Raw genomic sequence first — 20,396 nt, forward strand, 5'->3', positions numbered from 1 at the left:
TAAATTATTTTAATGGCTTGGTGTTTTATTCGGTAAAAGTCACTGCATTCTTATTTAAACTAGGAGATACACATTCTCGGAAAGGTATGGTTGTGTGTGAAATCTACTTTTGAAACAGCCACTCCTCACAACAGAAAAAACATTCTATATGCTATGATGCTTTCCTATGAAACATGAAGCACAATTTAATGTACCCGTTAAAGGAGTATTCGTTCCATAATATCAGATGTTCAATACATAATATTCAACTTCATATTTCTTATGATGGTTGTAGAATATTTGTGTTTATGACATTTTATTTATTTTATTTTATTATATTTTTAGTTGAAATGTACAGAAATGAGCTTTGAAAGCCTGGGAATCTGGAAAGAAAACCTCTGTGACCTCAGGAAAGCTTTCATTTGCCAGAGGAACAAAGGTAAATACTGATAGTGAGGGATTATTATGAAAACTGACGTTCCTTTAATGAAGCCTCTATAATATGATGGTAGATTTGAAGATATCATGCCTTTTTTTGGTTGAAATATTCGTGGTCGAAAACTCGTCCCAGGAAAATTTGAAATCTTACTTGACTGTTCAAGAGGGAGGTGAGGTGTTTGGTAGGGTTTATAAAAAAACCGACTTTTTGAAAACACCAGTTTACCAATTCCACGATTTAAAAAAAAAAAAAAAAAAAAAAAAAAAAAAAACAGGTTAACCGGGTTAAAAAAAAATTTAATTTTAACAGTAAAAACTATTTATACTTATTTCAAAATGTTTTGTTTATTTAAAATTTATGGAATTAAAAGGAATAACAAAATTTCGTATACTTCACACAAAACGAAATTAAAAAAAAAAAATAAATAAAATAACTAAAATCCGTGCAGAACATAAATTTTTATTTCATTTAGTATTTTTTTAGGAAATATGATTTCAAAAACATAAAATGTTCACTGAACGATTACTTAATCTTTTTCTTATTCTAGATACAAAATTCCTTGAAATAGAAAATACTCTCTTACTTGGTACTGAACTTCGTTCGTCAACTAATAAATCTAAATTCTTTGTTCTTTTATTGGTTGCGTTCAGATACTGAAACTTCGGGCTTCAGTGTCGAATTTTATACCATTTCTTCGGTTTCCTCGAGAAACGTATGAATTAATTTTTCCATGGCTTCTTTTAAAGCATTATCCTGATTAATTGTTTCTCAATATCCGATATATTCATCATCCAAATCTGTGTCCATACAAGAATCTGGATATATTCTGGACAATATTTTTCATATTTTTCCAGATAACTTAATAATATCGAGTTTTGAAGCCAGTGGAATTACACTAGATTTCTATGAGTATTGCAAAAGGGTTACCAATCCAACTTTTCTTCCTTCTTGAATTCTTAAGGCTTTCTTATTCTAATTCTAAAAGCTTTAGTTCATTTAATACAAATTAAAATAAGCTTTCATTTTTTAATAAATTGGTATCTCGCCGCCCTAAGCTGCTAGACGTGCTGGTCCCAACACTTTAAGCAGCTCCATGATTTTAGGATATTGAGCTTCATTCTATACTGGGAATCACTAATATCATTCAAAGCTAAAAACGCATTCTTTTCATCTCAGAAATCTTACGATCACGGGCTCTAAACCATTCCATCTCTTCTGGCAGTCAATATCACACTTGATTCCTTTCGCTTTTCTTCTTTTTTACATAATTCTGAAGAAATCTCCGGTATTTCTTACCGGAGATTTTCTAAATTTTTTTTTAGAAAAACAATCCATTTCCCAAATTTTTCTAATTTGGGAAATTGATTTTTTGTAATTGTAAGACAACAAAGGGAGTCCGCAGTCGTTATCTAGATCAAGAGAATTTAAAAAATCCTCCCCATAAAAAATCCCATTCCTCACTTGTAATTGGTTGGTTGTAAATTGATTGTAAAGATTGGTTTCAGCAATTTCTTTATTTTTATATAACACACCAGTAACTGTTAAGTGTATGCTGTGTGAATAACATAGTAGTTGATTAATTACAGGCGATAATTGGCTAATATTTTTTTCTCAAAACAGCGGCATCATCATTTGTCGATTCAACTATTTCAGTTGATAGATCCAAGTTAAAACTTTGTAGCCTCTCAGAAACTAATTCCAATGTTTTCTTAATATCGCAGGAACTAACTATTGGAACTAAGCCCAAATTAAAATCTTTCGCAAAATGGTGTACGTTGATATTCAAATATCTGCGATTTCTTTTGCTAGTCCACTCATCTAAAGTTATAGAAATATTTTTGCCCATTCTTCTTAATATAATCCAATTCATTTATAGTTTCACGTATGTCAGTTTTCATAAAACGTATCAATGAGATCCGTTACTGGACAGTTGTTTTTTGGTAATGATTATTTCCCGTTGTTGCAACGACTCTCGTATGTTGTTGTAATCCTAGTAATGGATAATCCATCCAGTCCAAATTTTGCTATAATTTCTTATAAACTGCTCCTTTTCACGAAATTTAAAATACTGGCTTGTTTTTGTAGGCAGGAGGAGGGTCCATATGTTTCTTGCTTGTCGATCGTTTCTGTTCTCTTGTCGATTATTATTTTATGAATTGCTTTCGGATCATTATAGAGATTGCTCGAAGATGATCCTTTGCAGCTCAACATTTTATTATAATGATTGCAGCATGCATTGTCTTTCCCAACCTTCTTGAAATCTTCCCAAACCTCCGACTTATTTGCAACATTTATTTTGGTCTAAAAATCAAATGAAAAATTTTAATTATTTTTATCAATGATATTAATATTTAATAATGAAAGAATGTTATATTATTAGAATACACATTAATAAATGTATTTACGTTGTTTTTGTTTTTACTAACTAAAACAAGAATGATAACAAGCTATAACATAAACTTCCGATTCCTGCTTACGTTCAAACTCAAGACAATGGAGGTGTCGCGTTGCGTTGTACTGCGTAGTACGCAGAACTAAACTGGTCTGGTGTGGTGGGTGCACGTGAGCAACACGATGATGTCATTGGTCAGTCTGTATGCTGTGACTGCCACATACTCGTAGAATAGCATAATAGAATGCGTTTGTGGATTTGCATGTCAAATATTCGCCTGACTCACGAAGATTAGTTTTACTACAATATGCTTGTGCCCGAGGCTATTTCAACTCTAAATGTTAATGTTTTTAATTAAATAATTAATTTTTACATAGTAATTTTAGTATATAAAACCGGGTCTTTAAATTTAAAAACCGGTTTTCGAATTTTACAAATTTATCCAAAAAGAAAAAAAAAACGATTTTAAACATGGTTTTTAAAATTCGACAAACCCTAGTGTCTAGGTCTCATTCAAGAAAAAATACGAAAATAAAATAAATAAGTTTAATATATATATATATATATAAACACACACACACACACACACACACATATATATATATGTGTGTGTGTGTGTGTGTGTGTGTGTTTATCTTTTTTGAATGACTGAAACCGAGAAAATAGATAACAAGTTAATTTAATTAAATTTAATTTAAGTTATTTTAGTAAATTAATTCAATTTAATCTATTTGCTCGGTTTCAGTCAGTCAAACAAAAGATGAACATATCTAATATCACGGAGTCAATGTAACTAATGATTATATATATATATATATATATATATATGTGTGTGTGTGTGTGTGTGTGTTATTTCTGTATCTTTGTGTCCCTGTTAATACCTTCCGGTGACGTTTCCTGGCATGCTTTCGTATGTGAATATGGCAAATTTTAATGTTCTGCACCTCCCCTCAAAATTTGTACGTGAAATTTTGAATTACCCTGTTGATGCCACCTCTCTTCAGTTCTCTGAGGCTACTTTCACAGCTGACTTTTCGCTAAGAGTAAATTCTAGATTTTTTTTCTTCCAAATCATAGCGTCAGTAGCTCAGTCGGTTTTGTCGATACCATTTGGTTAGAAAGATCTGAGTTCGAATCACCTGTAGAATACGAAGATATATTATAAGACTTTTTCAAGTAACGTGACTTAACCAGTTTCATACACTGGTGAAGGGTCTTCTCCCGGAATCTCATGTTTTTTATCCCTCACAACAGAAAAAACCGGTCATTAAAACACACGCAATTAACATAACAAATCATACATAATACTCAGGCCTCATATCCCATGATCTGTTTTGACTGTAAATCAAAATAAACCAAACCAAATAATCCTAAACTTTCAAATTAGTCCAATTTTCTTCTTTGAGTATTTTTTTTTTTATTTCCATGAGATAGTATGTGTCTCTTAATTAATCTTTTTTGGGGCTCATTTGCTTTTTTTATGGGAAGAAACAGCTGAATTCACATAAAGTCTTGCACCTTCGTAATGTACAGAATATCCAAACAAGATAAAATATCCATTGTGTGGATTCGTAGTGCAATCGTAATTAATGTCCCAACAACACGGACCTATTCCTAACTAGCTCTAACTTTAAATAATCTATACGTATAACTTGACCTTCCATATTTCCACATATCTTTTCCAAAATGCGATTATTATTTGATCTCTCACGATCCGAACACTTTCTTGCATTAAATAACTGAAATAGTCCTTGTTGAAATGAGGACTTTCATCTAATACTCAACTCAAAAGCATCACCCTATTCAAACCCTAGTACTTAGGCAAGTATCCCAAAACAGCGAGAGATAAAACTTAAGAATATATTCGTGGTCTTAACTTAAAGTTTCAAGTTCTATCTCGTCCCGTAGTACAGCTCTTAACAATTAAAGAAGAAATCAACAAGTCAAAAGCAAATTTCTGAAGAACAAACGAAAACATTTTGACTCCTGATCAATTAAGAATCAGGCATTCTCGTTTCGAACTTCTCGAAATCTTCTCAATGCAAATTTTGCCGTTTCTTGTTTACGATTCTCACGCAAATGCTGGTAATATTTCGAAAATACATGGGAGGTATCTTTCGGTAAGCCTCCATTAGTTGTATAGACAAACATGGCGAATCATCTTCCACATTATTACCAACTATTGAAAGAGATCAGAAGAATGCTCAACAGACTTAATAAGAACACCGCCATTGAAGTATGTGGTATCCACCCAAATGTGCTCTGAATATGGCTCCCTAATTAAGACTCTTCCTCTATTGGACATAGAAATTGTTTATATTCAGTTGGCATCTATCGATTAGCATGGAATAATTCCGTTATCCAACCTGACCCTAAAGAAGAGAGTAAAGGTCAGTTATAAATTAAATTATCCTACTCTCGATCAATTTCAAAAAATTGGAGAAGCGAGCTCATTAACGGCAAGTGTCTTCAATTCCTGTAAGCCTTTCACTTAATCAGCAATCACCACTCATCAATGATTAAGTGAAACTTCAATACGTTTTCAGCGAAGTAAAAAAAATAATGCAGAACAATTATAGCTCTTATCATTTGACAATTCTAAACTCCAAATTACATAATATCAGACTGAATACCTTCACTATAGTAATTAATTTGCATATACGATGGAGGCGTAATCTCTTATGATACCCACCTACGTCACCTGTAGATATTATGACACTGCTTAAAGTGCCAGCTGCAAACAAGAAAATCCATCCCGATGCTCTTTTATACCGAGAACATTACGAGAAGGAGGGAGTCAAACAAGTCCTAAACAGTTAGAGTAAAGATGTTATTAATAACAACAAAATAAGAAGCATAATGAAAACTAATTTTGCAATGTAATCATTTTGATTACATTGCAGATGTAATAATAATACTGGATAATACTGGAATCGTAATTTTACCACGATTCCCGTAAACAGCAGAATCACTTGCATGCAGCAGTCACCTTTCAGGCAAAGATACTTTAAAAAACAAAGCACAGGAAGTGGAGATCATGATCTGCATTAACCGAAATATGCTTTACAATGTCTACCTTTACTCTGATCATGAGAAAATTGCAACAAATAGAAGTAGAACTAATAAATTTTGAGCACAAAATACCACATCCTAAATTGACTGATCTTCCATGGTAATATGAATAAAATAAGATGGATTAAATGCGTAGAAAGAACCAAACCGCACGCAATACATTAATAGGAAATCCCATCCAGTCGTTTTTTAATGCACCTTTACTGTCTGCCTTGTCAGTGTATGTCACTAAAACATGTATTCTTCCTCACAAAATCAGGAATTCTTCGCAAAATAACAATAAGCTGCATTCGTCTGTGTAAGTAAAGATTAGTGTTCACTAGTTGCACATCATTAAGACAAGAATAAGATAATAATTACTGCCCCGCTGTCACACTTAAAGCATGTATTCACACACCCACTCATACTCAAAGCAAGAAATTCATTAAACAACCATAACTATCTAACTGCCTAACTGTCTTCTTCTTACGAGCACCCTAACATGAGATGCATCTTTTCCAGTTAATCCAGTCTTTATCACAAGAATTTGCATTTTTATTTCTTCTATACCGCCAGCTAAGTAAGTTTATACCTCCTTTCATTGACAAGAAAGTTCAGTTAGTTCATATGATGAAGAGGTAATGTTTAAGAATATTGATGACAAATCCCCATGGACCACGCAGTACGATTTCGGAAAGAAGAAAGCAAAGTGAAAGTTCATATAAAGTAAAAAGTATAAAGGAAAATGTAAAAGCAGCTAAACAAAAGTCAGTAAGACTCTCGTTAGAATATGGAAACTAAAGATCAGAAAGGGTTGAAAATATTATGAAAGTAATTTTTTTTCTTCTCTTTATTTCTCTTATAATTAGATGAACCAGTGTTATAAAAGAAATCAGAAAGTATGAAGAATTTCTGAAAATAAAAGATAAATACATCCAAGATGTTAGACGTCATTGTTTAAAGAAACGGGATATGACAACCCTATGATAGAAAATACTCAGAGGAATGAAGTCTTCAATAAATTGTATATCAGCATATACTGTAGAGAAAGCCATCAAAGACCTGCAATGTAGACACACACAGTAGAACACGATATTCGACGGTAGATGCTCAAATATGGGATGTAAAATTTTATTATTGGAGCACTGCGTAATGTAGATGACATCGTCATAAGGACGAATTCCAGATGATCTAAATAGAGGTCTCGTGGCATCCGTATGTAAGAAAAAGGAACTCAGTTGAATATGAACATAACAGGGAAATTTCTCTACTGAATGTTCCATGTAAGATTCTTGGAAACATATTTGAGAAGAGTCCAAGAAAAATTGTGGAAGGAAAACTTGAATGAATAACAATCTTAAAGTTGGGTTCAATCCAATTAGAAACCTTTACGTTTAGATTTTCGCTCAACAACAAATAGTCGCAAAATCGCAATACCTCTAATAAGAATGTGTCCTTAGCTTTTCTGTAGATCTACAAAATGCATATGACAAGGATCGAAGAGAATATCTGTTAATTTATTATTAGGCTAATATGTGAAGGGGAAATAACATCAAGTAGTACACAGTCTATAATTAAGTTGTAAATCTGCAAGTACAATTGAAGAAATTAAATTGAATATCTGGTGTGTGGCATGACAAACAGAAGAAACGATCAAAATATGAAAACTGTAACTGAATTTTTACATAGCGAATTGTATTAAAAATAAAACATTTCTGCTATTTAAGCTCAGTTTTTAGTGAATAAGATAAATTTCGTATGGAAAGAAGATAATAAAATAAACACTTAGTATCTTGGGGAGTTAAGTGAATAATTCTTTATTTAATTATATAATGAAAACAAATATTTATAATGCTAATCAGCTATACTTATCGATCAACCATTTTACTGCTAAGCTCTAAGATCCATTAGTTATGTCTAATTTGAAAACTGTGCCTTATATTCCGAATTAATCCTTTTGATTATTTTTTCTGTTATGAAACTAATACATCTGGATTACCGACGGGAGAGCACACCCGATTTCCAATTAATAGGATATGCCTTCACATTCTCTTGAGCGTCGATGATTGTACAGGCCTGCTCAACATGATATGAACACACAACCTGATATTTTAAACGCTAAGTTTAATTTTTGTTATGATGATAAGCTAAGGCCTTCTTCATTCCCGAATAAGGAGTAGGCGAGGCCTTTAAATCCAATTTAGCTTTTGGAGATTGAGTGGGCAGTTCAGTTTCCACCAGTAGAAAATCAGAGATGGCTGGCCCATTTGTATCACTAATTTTACACAGCCACCAACGAAGATACCGGACAACAAGTGCTGCCATCTGTTGGTACCTAACCCTAGCAGGTTATGTTACTGTCTGAAATAATGTGAGTTGTATGGTCGATTTTCTTGAGTTCATGGGATGAAAAACCCGAGTTTTCTTGTGAAAAACCCCGCTATATATATCGAGCAGTCTACTGCTGAAAATTTCCTAAATATATATCACCCGAGGAATTAGTGTAACTTCTTGGGAATGAGGTATTTGCTTACCAACAAAGAAAAATTGTGCGATTTCGTAAAGCGTCTAATAATCCTGAGCAGAACATTTTATTAAAAATATATCTAAATATTTTTTTCTCAACATTACGCACAAACTCTGAAAATCATTATCACACATATTATGCCTAATAATACCTCAGTTATTCTCAGACTGCTATTTTCTTCAACCGGTTTATCAAGTAAAGCACTTCAGATTGGTTTAGATATACAAGTAATTTATCGTTGTCTATAGACAATTGCTGCATACTATTATATACTCATATTATCCAGCCCGAGAATATGCATTACAAATTTCATCATACTCCAGTCGCTTTGGATTGTCTGTAATGGATAGCACATTAACTTTTAAATAAGAAATAATAACTTAAGAAGAGTCAAATTACCTCAGGATCACAGTGAATATTTTCAGAATCCCAGCAACGAATGTTCAGATATGTTATTTACACCTATATTTCAGTATGTGTATATAAAAGTGAGAAGAAAACCTGGCTCTCATACTCATTTCATTCCTCTTTGTCGTGCTTTCCACTCCTCAGAGTATCTTTTCACCTGAAGAGAAGCCAACTCGCAATTCTCCCTCCCCCCCAATATAATAGGCTCATCCGCTTCATTTATCAGAATATCACAAAAGGGATAGATTTTTTGTCTTCAAGCAATCTTTTCCATTTCCCCTCCCAACCTTGCGGTTACAAATGTTTACCTATTATGATTGAAAAATCGTTGCTTTTTCAGCGAAACAAATTTTCGATAATAATAATAATAAAAAGAAGAAGAAGAAGAAGAATCCATTTCTATCATTGCAAAGTACCATGGACATTATTAACAATTTGTAATTTCTTATCCGTTATAAATAAAGCATCACTAAGGATGGAGAACAGAGAACTCACATCTAGACAAATGTGTTGATTTCGTTATTTTTCACAGAGAAGTAGCTGAATGACACTAATTTATTCATTTGGGCTTTCTAAATTTTTTCTACTTAGCGCTACAATTGGTTTTCGGACACTTTTCATTTCACGCTGTTATCGTAATTCTTTTAAAAACTAAGAAAAAAAATTATGTCCCCCCCCTCCCCTTTCTTTTTAATTTTTATTCAGAATAAATGTTTATAACGGGTAATTTTTTTTTCATTTATCACATACTCATGCAGACATCCTATTTTTTCGAACATATATGTGAACAACTATACCTGTTTAATACACATCTCTTTCACATATAATCAAATTCATCATCTGAAACTGAACTCGCTTTTGGTTTATTTCGTTAATTTCTGCGTATATCCTTATTAATACATGCAGATGTATCGCAAACTTCATTATGTGTAATGGTGTCTTGCTTTTAAGAAAATTATTTACAAACATCTTAAAAATAATATTCTACACATGAATTCTTTCATGAATGTAATACCATTCCTCTCTTCTTATCATTCTCATGTGAAAGTACATTTTCATGCGACTCTAAAGCGAAATATATCGATCAAACCTTTTGAGTTCCTCGTGAGTTCTCAGCGCCTCACTTACACAGACTTCAAAATTGCAGTCAATCAAGGGTACATATAAATATATATTCCTGTTTACTTGAAAGAACATTTAAAGAACATTTCAATATATATCAAGTCACATAAACAACTCAATCATAATATAGAAAAATTAATATATAGAGATATATAAACCTAAAATAGAGAAACCAGATATCCTATTTCAGATATCTGAAATGGAATGATTGATTTAAATATGATATCTAAATTGGCTATGCTAATCTTAGCTCTTTTCTTTATGCAGACGATGTTATACTTCTGAATAAATCCAGTAGAGGGCTGAAAGATTCTCCAACAAAATTGAAAAACTGTTTTGATGAACATGGTATGAAAATCAACAATAAAAAGATACAGACGATGAAAATAAACATAAACCGCTTATTAAATGTGTACGGAATAAGAAAGAAATTAGACAAAACATTAAATTAGCGGTATACAACAAACTGTTAAAACCAATTTTAACTTTGGATCTGAGAATCATTATTAGAGAAAGTAATTATAGGATTGCTTAATTCATATTTCTCATGAGATAAAATCTTCTTCCTCTTTACGCTCTGAGGCGCACGAAGAAAGATCTAGGTTTAATTCCGAGCACCGAACTACAGGAACTCTTTCTATGCCTTTCTTTGACCGGTTCCCGAGTTAATCGATCTTCGGCAATCGCAAGCGGGTTTTTTTCTTCCCAAAGCATATCGTGCTATACTATTTCACGCAAAGCATATCGTGTTAGATTTTTGTTAATTATACTTTTGGATCTCGCCATTCTCTGATCACTAAATATAATACAATTCTTTTAAACTGTTACATCATTTACAATATATTTGTAGTTTGTTAGTATAAAATATCTTTCACTAATAGTTTATCTATTTGTGCTTCTTCATGTCTAGTTTCAATGTTTTCAATGTTAAAGAATGAATAAACAATAAAGAACCTGCTTTTTGTTAAATTTCATCTGACTTTCGCCTTCTTCATTCCTCTTCCCTTTGATAAAGTTCGTATTGAATTTAAATTATTATTGTTTTCAGCCACTCTTGCACTGAAATCGTTATGAAAATTATACAAATTTCGCTACTCTATTATACAGTTTGTTCTAGTTTTGCGTATAATTCTTTGATTTCGCCATGAGTAATCTGAAGTTTTGGCACAAATTTGGACAATTTTAATTTTATATCTTATTTATTGACATTCTTATTTCTGCTACTCAGATTCATACTTCTTTCACGTAGATTATGTTATCTGTTAATCTTTCATGTATTAAAAAACGACGCCACTAATGGAATTGTTACCACACATGGAGTGGTATTATAAATTATATTGGTTATGTACTATATATATATATATATATAGTACATAACCAATATAATTATACAAGTTGTACTATAAATGTCGGTTCACTTCATGAATCCATCTAACAACAGCCTCTCTGCAATGCATCTTTACTTATATAATAGAAAATCTTTCCATTTTTTTCCTTCTGCAAAATATGGTGGCAGCTAAATCGCTAACTTTAACTTCCAGGAAGCATTTCAATCTCCTGATTCATGCAGTAGGTACTATCTTACAGAACTGCATCTAACAGAATAACAGCAAGAGAAATCAAATAATTCCTCCCTGTATCTTGCTTTCCATTGAGATATTTAAATAATTGAATTCATTTTATTTAGGAAAGTGACAATAATCCTCTTTGAAGAGTGAGTGAACCATCAGTTTCATCACTTCAGAATAAATTTATTTTCGAGAAGAAAATCTCAGCAAACTTCGTTAAGGAAATATGTTAACCCAAATCAGAAGGTTCAACATTTTTTCAACTGAAAAAAAGAGTAAAAATTTCCTGAGTACCGTATTTTTCTCCTTATAAGGTGCGCTTTTTTTGTACAAAAAAATGTATATGAAATCAGTTTGCTTCTTAGAAGCCTATGATAGTTTCACGATCGTTTACGGGTTTACGTTTACGCATTTAAACTAATAATCAGTACATTATATTTAATTTGTTTTTATAACCCATGGATTCTATGAAGCACAGACATAGCTATACGATTGCGTTTAAGCGTATTGTGAGTCAATGCGCAAAAAAGAATGAAAAAGAGCAGTAGAGCGGCACTTTGGATCTCGCCCGACAGAAAAAAATGGTACAAACTTGTAAGAAACAAAAGTATCAATTAATAGAAGAAAATTCTAAAAAAATAAATAAATAAATAAAAAATCACTTTATGCCTGTCCAGAAAACACGCAAACGGGCCAAAAACTGAAAATGAATTAAAAACTTGGATAACTCATCACAGGAGGTAGGGTAGCTGCTTATCTACAAAAATGATTATTCAACAAGCAAAATTATTGGCAACAGAAGGAAATATCGCCTTTACAGGTTTGCCATCATGATGCTTTAGATTTATGAAGACAAATGATTTATACATCCCTGTAAAAACGAAAATATGAAAAAAAAAGAAAAAAAGTAAGTAAGAAAGAAAAAGCCAGACGAATTCGAAAATAAAATTACTGAGTTTCATATATTAATTATAAATACTAGAAAACAAGACAATTTTGAACTTTTACTGACAGCTAATATGGATGAAGTTCCTCTGGCTTTGATGTGCCCTCGAACAAGACTGTTGACTCCAAACGTAAAAATAAAATATTATTGTTAAAGCCTCTGGTGACGAAAAAAATCCACTATACTGTTGTTTTGTCGGGTTGTGCGGATGGAACACCTTATCTGTTTTTCATTTTTAAAAGGAAAAACAATGCACAAAGACACACTTTCCAAAGAGTTCGCATTCAAATTCACCCAAAAGGATGGATAGATGGATGAATGAAGAAGGAATGAAGTTATGGATAACGAACGTGTGGCACAGACGTCCTGGCAGTTTATCAGAAACCTGCTCTGTTAGGGAATTTTAGTATGGGATCAGTTTAGATGGCATAAAACTGAAGCTGCTAAGAATGAACTTCGCAAAATTAACACAAAATTAGTCGCAATCAGGAGGATTCACCTCAGCGCTTCAACCTTTAGATGTATCGATAAACAAACCATTTAAAGGATTTATGATGGGAAAAATGGGTTCATTGAATGCAATATGCAAATATGAGAAACTATTTGCAGGTAGGAGAAAGAAGGCCACAATTTCTCAGGTTTCTGAATGGGTAAAGTGTCATAGAATGAAGTGAAACCCGAAATTATTATGAAATCTTTTCGAAAGTGTGGAATTAGTTATTCTCTTGATGACTTATTTTCTAATCAAGTTAAACTGATTAGTTTCTGATCAAGAAGCAAGTTCAGAAAGTTTTGAGTGGGAAGAATGTGAAGGTGAATAAAGATTTGAAAAGATTAATAAAATTTATAAAACTTATTATTATTATTATTTGTTAGATTTTTAATGATTTGACGATTTTAAGAATAATTGTTTCTTATGTAATAAACGGATAATCTATGTATTAAATTTTGTAATAGAAAATTTATATTTATATGAAAAATTCGATACATAATTCGTTCGTCTTATACTGCGAAGAATTTTTTTTTTTTCAAAGCAATCGACATGAAAAATGTGACGCGTCAATACGGTGCGTCTTACAAGGAAAAAAAAATACGGTAATCACTGCAGTATGTGCTCATGCGTTTAAAAGTGTTTTACAAGACGGCCCAAAAATTAGGTTATCTATTAATTCTTCAAAATCAGAATATGCTAATCCATTGTTGAAAAAGTCTAAGTTGTGATGGTACAAATTTAGAATTTTTCACTGCGCTCCTCAAAATATTTTACACAAGATGGACAAACTAAGAATTGTGATTTGAGTTACACTGATCGCTTCAATATTAATAGGTTAACACAGTTCTTAAGAATAATGTCAGGACCTTTTATATGCCTCCATATCTATATCATTTATAATTATTTACACCCATATGCTTTTCGTGTGGTGCTCTTTTATCATTAATATAACTGAAATTTCTCTTGAAGTCAACTTTAAAATTTCATCTTATATATTTGACACAACTAACACCATGTAGTCTGTTCTCCTTTGTAACTTAAGTTTTAATTCTTTAAATAGCTTATCAAAGTTTTACATTTGAGAGCTTGTATCATTGAAACTACTATAAAATACACTCTGGCTTTGTGATAATTCTTTTTATACGGAATGCTATCATGACATTTTAAAGTTATTGAAACTTACACATCATCCATTTAGACATGAATAGAGCCACAACAAAAATCCAGTACCAGAAACGTGCAAAGTTTTTCCCTCATAAGTTTCCTTTCTTTTATTTTTATTTGTTTATTTTTAATAAAATTCTCTAATGGGTTTTCATTTACTATATTAGCTCGTTTGAAAGCTATTGAAACGAACATTTCACTCTTCAATCAGAAGCTAGCAAAATCGGCATCGTGTATCAAATGTCGATGATCTACGGATCTGGATAGCTAACCTGACCTTTCAAAATCAGTGAAGCGAACATATTATCTCTTCAGAAACGTGAAATCAATATCAGAAAGCTATTAAAAATGCAAATACAAAGGATCAAAGGCCACTAGCAACATTGAAATCCAACGTTATACCAGAAAAAAAGCTGTAAAAAACTATATGCCACCACAAAACTAGCATAAAAATTACTAACACAGTTCAATAAAAAATGAACTATGATTCGATAACCTGTCAAATTCCAGGTCAGGGAAAGCGAATGCAGCCTGCAAAACCCTAAAGAAAATATATACAAAAAAGGACAAGGTAGTATCACAACCACACACAAAGAAATCGGAAGTGTCGAAAGAAGAAAAGAAAGAAACCGAAAACAATACATTCATCTTAACAACGACTTAACTATGGTCGTTAATTAAAGTTACCTTTCGAAACCTACAGCAGATACATAAGTAAGGGACAAACCAAGGAAAAGATGGAGAGAGACCGGAACAGGCCAGTGGGTATATCCCTGAAAGGATGATGATCATCATCATCATCCTTTCACAAAAGGATGATGATGATCATCATCCTGAAAGGATGATGATGATCTTTCACAAAACGTTATTAAATGAAGCTTTAATATCACTTCTGGAGAAATAAAACGGATTCCAAAGGAAAGGAAAAAAACATGCAAATACTCGAGCATTACGAAAATGGAACTTTTCCGTTCTAATCTTCGTAATGTTTTGTCCTCTGCTTATGTACTATCACTGGCCGACGCCATGACAATGGCGTCGATTATCTGATTGTCCATTCTGCACCTCCTATTTTTGCCACTCTCCTAGTCTTTTTTTCAACAAGTATACAGAACACAACTTGCCTTTTCACGACATATACAAGTATCTTTATAATAAACTTCTTAATTTAAAAGTCAAATTTTACTGTTGTTATTTCTTTTTCTCTCCTTTAATATCTGAATTTTGTGTGTGTGTGTGTGTGTGTGTGCGTGCGTGCGTGCGTGCGTGCGTGCGTGCGTGCGTGTGTGTGTGTGTGTGTGTGTGTGTGTGTGTGTGTGTGTGTGTGTGTGTGTGTGTGTGTGTGTGTGTGTGTGTGTGTGTGTGTGTGTGACGGCTTTGTCTGCCTCCGTTTATACCGAACAATTTTATATAATATGCTGATCGTTCGTTTAGTGTTGCTGTCTACATTGCTCCACTTGTTCAATAATTTATTTGTGTTTCAAACTGATCGAAGGTAGCAAACTTACCTTTCGTGGAAATAATTTATTGCCGTTGCAAATAAGGATTTTTTATACTTTATTATCCTTTATTTATTTATATAATACGAAACTGTGCTCTAGAAACACATCATTTTTAGAACCATTTCAGACTTTCAATAAGCAATGAGGGAACATTCATCTCCTACTAAAGCCAACTATAAACCTTACCCAAGGCAGTATTCCCAGAATATTCATTACGTCAGCTAGACTGGAAAATAAGTCCGTTTTTCTATGATAAACAAAATCTAGGAATTTCAGATATTTGCTGGTGAGAGAGTCTCATTAAGAGGAGAGCAATATTCAGTTGATGATGAGACTTGGACTTGGAAAAAGTAATTATGATGTTGCTACGTGGATAACCATTACTGCTCTTAGAATGCGTCAGGTAAAAGTACGAAATAGGACATTAATTAAATTAAGGGGATTAGATCCCACATCGTTTTAAAACCGAATAAGAAACTCAAAGATTGGAATCAGAGAGTTTCATGCCGAATATAGTATAAAAAACTATAAAAGTATCGGCAAATACTAGCGTGAGCTAAATGCAAGTAGTCCTAGAACGTAGTACAAACACGGGCAACTCGTTGCAAAGGTGGGATAAGTTCTGATCGCTATTCTTGGTATTTTTCATAATGTAAAAACACATTTCCTAGGAAATGTATGCTGTTATTACATTATGGTAGGAGGTCATTCCAATTGGAATCAAGATCTGATTCCAATCTTTGAGTTTCTTATTCCGTTTTAAAACGATGTGGGATCTAACCCCCTTAATTTAATTAATGTTTATATCGCCGAAATGAAGCCTGTTGGCTCTTTTTATTTAAGTAACGAAATAGGACATTTCTGTAATAGTATTGGTTTGAACCAGCAAAACTCTCGTACTTAAAAAGAAGGTAAGTCTAGTCTACTTATAAATTGAAAATTATTAATACAATTAAAAATATATAACATGATTAATTAATTTGGGGGAAGAAATAGCGGTCTTGTCATACACTGGATGAATCATGAAAAAAAAACTGCAAATAATCCTTTATGTATATTTGTTCGTATGCTTCTAATGAATGTGCTGCTTTGCAGTGATGCAGTGTACTCAACAAAAAGGCATTTGTTCGATAGGTTGCAGCGGACACTTTTTAGAAAGTAATCCAATAGTCTTGATATTAAGGCATTCGAATAGTCGTGATATTACGGCATATAGTACTGTTTAATTGAATTCAATAAAGCAAACAAACAGCAGTAGCAGTTACTTATCAACCTATTTATCTAAGTGTTGTTATGTTAACTGCCATTTTTTTTTTTTCCGTCCCGCAGATATTGCAGCGACGTTGCCTCCAGAAATAGGCACCATATGCCCACCTGGTTATCCTTGGTATGATTTTGGAGGAAAATACTGTTACTTCTTTAAACTCGAAAATACGTTTCGCTGGGATGATGCCAAAACGGAATGTTTCAAACGAGGTAAGTGAAATACGACTTGAATTGAATAACCATTTTGGTGCACTGTAAATTAATAATTAAAACTTGAATCAGTAATTTTATTTCGATATATATATTAGTCAATCGCATCAAATTTCATTTTTAATCCTCTGTGAGAGAGTTGTTCGATAAGTCCGAGCAAATATGAAGAAAACATAATGTTTTGGGACAAACATTTTTTATATTTCAACATAATCTCCTTTGAAGTCTACACACTCAGTCCAACGATGATTGAGTTTTTTGATCCCGTCCGATATAGTGTGATTTGTGCAACTCTTCAAAATAGGCAGTTGTTTCCTCAATCACCTCATCGTTTGATGAAATTCTCTTTCCTGCCAGCCATATTTTTCATGTTTGAAAACAGATAGTAGTCTGAAGGAGCCAAACCTGGAGAGTAGTGGATGCGAAAAGGCTTCGTAGCTTGAATCAAACAATTTTGTGGTCAAAATTGCAGAAGAGTGAGAGTTGAAAAAGAAAATTTTTCGCCAAGTGTGGCGTTGTTCCTTTTATTTCAATATTTACGCAATCTAGAAAAGACGTATTAATACACTCCGGTAATTGTTTTGCCCAACGGTGTCCCCATGGAGTCAAAAGACTCATCGCGGGAGACCCCATATTGACACACTAACCATTATTTACACAATACCTATCATACTTATCCTTAAATTCATTCACAGATGAAGCATTCACAACAACCTCTGGCAATGCATTCCACTCCTTCACAACCTTCCAAGTAAAAAATCTAGTCCTAACACCTTTGTTTACCACACTCTTACACAATCTCCAGGAATGGCCCCTCGTTCTCTCCCTTCCTGCATTGGTTATAAAAATGTCATCAGCATCAATCCTGTAAAATCCTTTTAATAATTTATATACTTCTATCATATCTCCTCTCCTACGTCTATGGGCTAATTTTTGGCCGCAGATCTTCAATCTATCCTGGTAGGGAACCTTCTTTGTAACTCGCCTCTTCACCATTTCTTCATCACCAAGAAATCCAGGTGACCAGATCTGTACACAATAATCCAAATGCGGTCTTATTAATGTCTTATAAATTGGAACAATAACTTCCTTATCCCTGCTTTTTAGTGTGTTCTTCAACAACCATGTAATTTGATGTGATGTTTTGGCTATCTTTGCAACATTCCCCTTAAACTTAAGTTCTCTGTCCACAATGACTCCCAAGTCCCTTGCCTCGTCTTCATAGACTTCTTTTCCAAGAAGTCTATGAAGATTAGGCCACGAGCATCCCAGAAGACGGTGGTCATAACCTTTCCTGCTGAAGGAACGTTTTCGCTTCCTTTGATGCAGATTCCTCGCTTGCAACCCATTGTTTTGATTGTCTCAGACCGGTAGTGACGAATCCATGTTTCGTCAACTGTTACAAAAGTACGCAAAACTCCCTCTGGATTCCGTTCAAATGGCTTCAAACTGTCCTTGCAACAGTTCACACGTTGACGATTTGGATGCAGTGTGAGCAAAAGCGGCACCCACCTTGCGGATAGTTTTCTCATATGTAAATGTTCATGTAAAATATTATGTACGCGGTCATTTGAGATGCCCACAGCCTAAGCAATTTCACGCACCTTCGCTCTTCTATCATCCATCACCATATAATGGAATTTTTGAATACCTTCTGGAGTAGTGACCTCGACAGGGTGTCCATAAACTTCAGCCCAACTTATGCTCATATGACCACTTCGAAAGTCACTTAACCACTTATAAACCGTTCTGGTCGAAGGAGCAGACTCATCGTAATGTTTATCAAGCTTATCATTTGATTCCTGAGCCGTTTTGCCTTTCAAAAGGTAATTTATCACTACGCGAAATTCTTTCTCATCCATTTTTCACAAACGACGGTACATCATCGATTCAAATAAACGCCAAACACAGAATAATAGATCTATCTGACGGAACCTTAGTGTGTGTGTTCTTCCCACAGTTGCCAGAAACTAAAAATAACCTCGATACATACTGGTTGTGCCATCTCTTAGACTGTGTATGGACATCGAACAACCCTCGTATATTAAGGACGCAGATTTACCTACAGGTGAAGAAATGTATATTTATAATTCATTGCAACATTATTCTGTAAGATATCACTAAGTCCTTAATTAAAAAGATGGTGTCTAATTAGATTGTTGCGTTTGCTACCAACAGGATGTGTCTAAGTTTTGTTGAGGAATACATGTTTAATTAAATGGGTTAAAGTGTCAATACATCACTTATGTTGACTCATAGCGACACCATCATAACGTAATTTGCAAGAGAACTGAGGCAACAAGCTATACAGATAGACTATGGTCATTAATAATAAATTTATTGTGCCCATGACATTAGAAATTTATATAAAAATTATCTTTTCGTATATCTATAACGCAAGGTGATTTCAATAAGAGCCAAATTCATTCATCTCAAACAAGCAGGCAAAATATGATATTTTTCATGTTTCAATGAAACAGTTGTCTGTAAGGATTCCTACTTTCTAGACAATTCAGTCCGTACTCACGAGAGAAGCACATATCACGTGGACTCCTCTATAAAATACAGATTCAACAAAAGAAACCAGGTCTTTTAGAAAGAGGATATTTCTCAAATCATATAGTTCGCTGTTCAATTAAAGTGATTCTTCTAAATATTGCCGACTTACCTAATCGAGTGGAGAGCCATTGACCTCTATAATCGACAGACAGTTCATTCTCCCTGCGAATCCCACAGTAAATGTAGAGTGTTTCTAATCTCTTTAGGTTGTTGTCTGATTGTTGCCAATCAGACCACAACCAATTTGACTAATACATGTTAGAAGCGTCTTAAAACTTCCCACATATTGAGGTTTCCCGTAATTCTCGAAATTCCCTCAATTGATTATTGCAACATTATGTCTCCTATATCATCTAATCGTTAGGATTCACGCTGTGTTTATAATCAAAACGTGTGTAGATTTTTGGGAGGCAAATTCCCGCCATTGCCATTTCTATTTTAACTAGAAGTGGTGAATCGAAACAATACAACAACAACAACAACAACACAATGCATGTTAAGTACGCAAACATGATTCAGTGAATTTTGCGCAGCGAATATTAAGGCAGTATTCTTCTGTTGTTCTACTCTGTCTGATGATATTTTATTAAGCGACTGATCAGCCTATTCAGACAAACTCAAAATGCTGAAAAATGCACGTTTATAGACCTCCCCGAAAATTGTTGAAAGAAATATTGAGAGGTTGTAAAGTTAACTTTACGTTAACACTACAATTAGGAAGGACATTAGGAAGGATTTGATAAGAGAAATGAACGCTTTTAATTATGATG

General features: G+C 33.3%; 1 protein-coding gene across 1 annotated transcript in view; it reads left to right on the top strand.

Annotated features, from left to right (window-relative positions):
* LOC150110339 (macrophage mannose receptor 1-like) overlaps positions 1–20,396 on the top strand; it is a 161,065-nt gene that overhangs the window by 26,760 nt on the left and 113,909 nt on the right. The window contains exons 7-8 of the mRNA XM_090393039.1: positions 325–418; positions 16,921–17,067. Of these exons, the coding sequence (XP_090249165.1) occupies positions 325–418; positions 16,921–17,067 (241 nt within the window). The remainder of the gene's footprint in view (positions 1–324; positions 419–16,920; positions 17,068–20,396) is intronic.

Source organism: Typopeltis vanoorti, chromosome 1, assembly GCF_054136105.1.
Source record: "Typopeltis vanoorti isolate ZY-2024b chromosome 1, IOZ_Tvanoo_1.0, whole genome shotgun sequence".
NCBI lineage: Eukaryota > Metazoa > Arthropoda > Arachnida > Uropygi > Thelyphonidae > Typopeltis > Typopeltis vanoorti.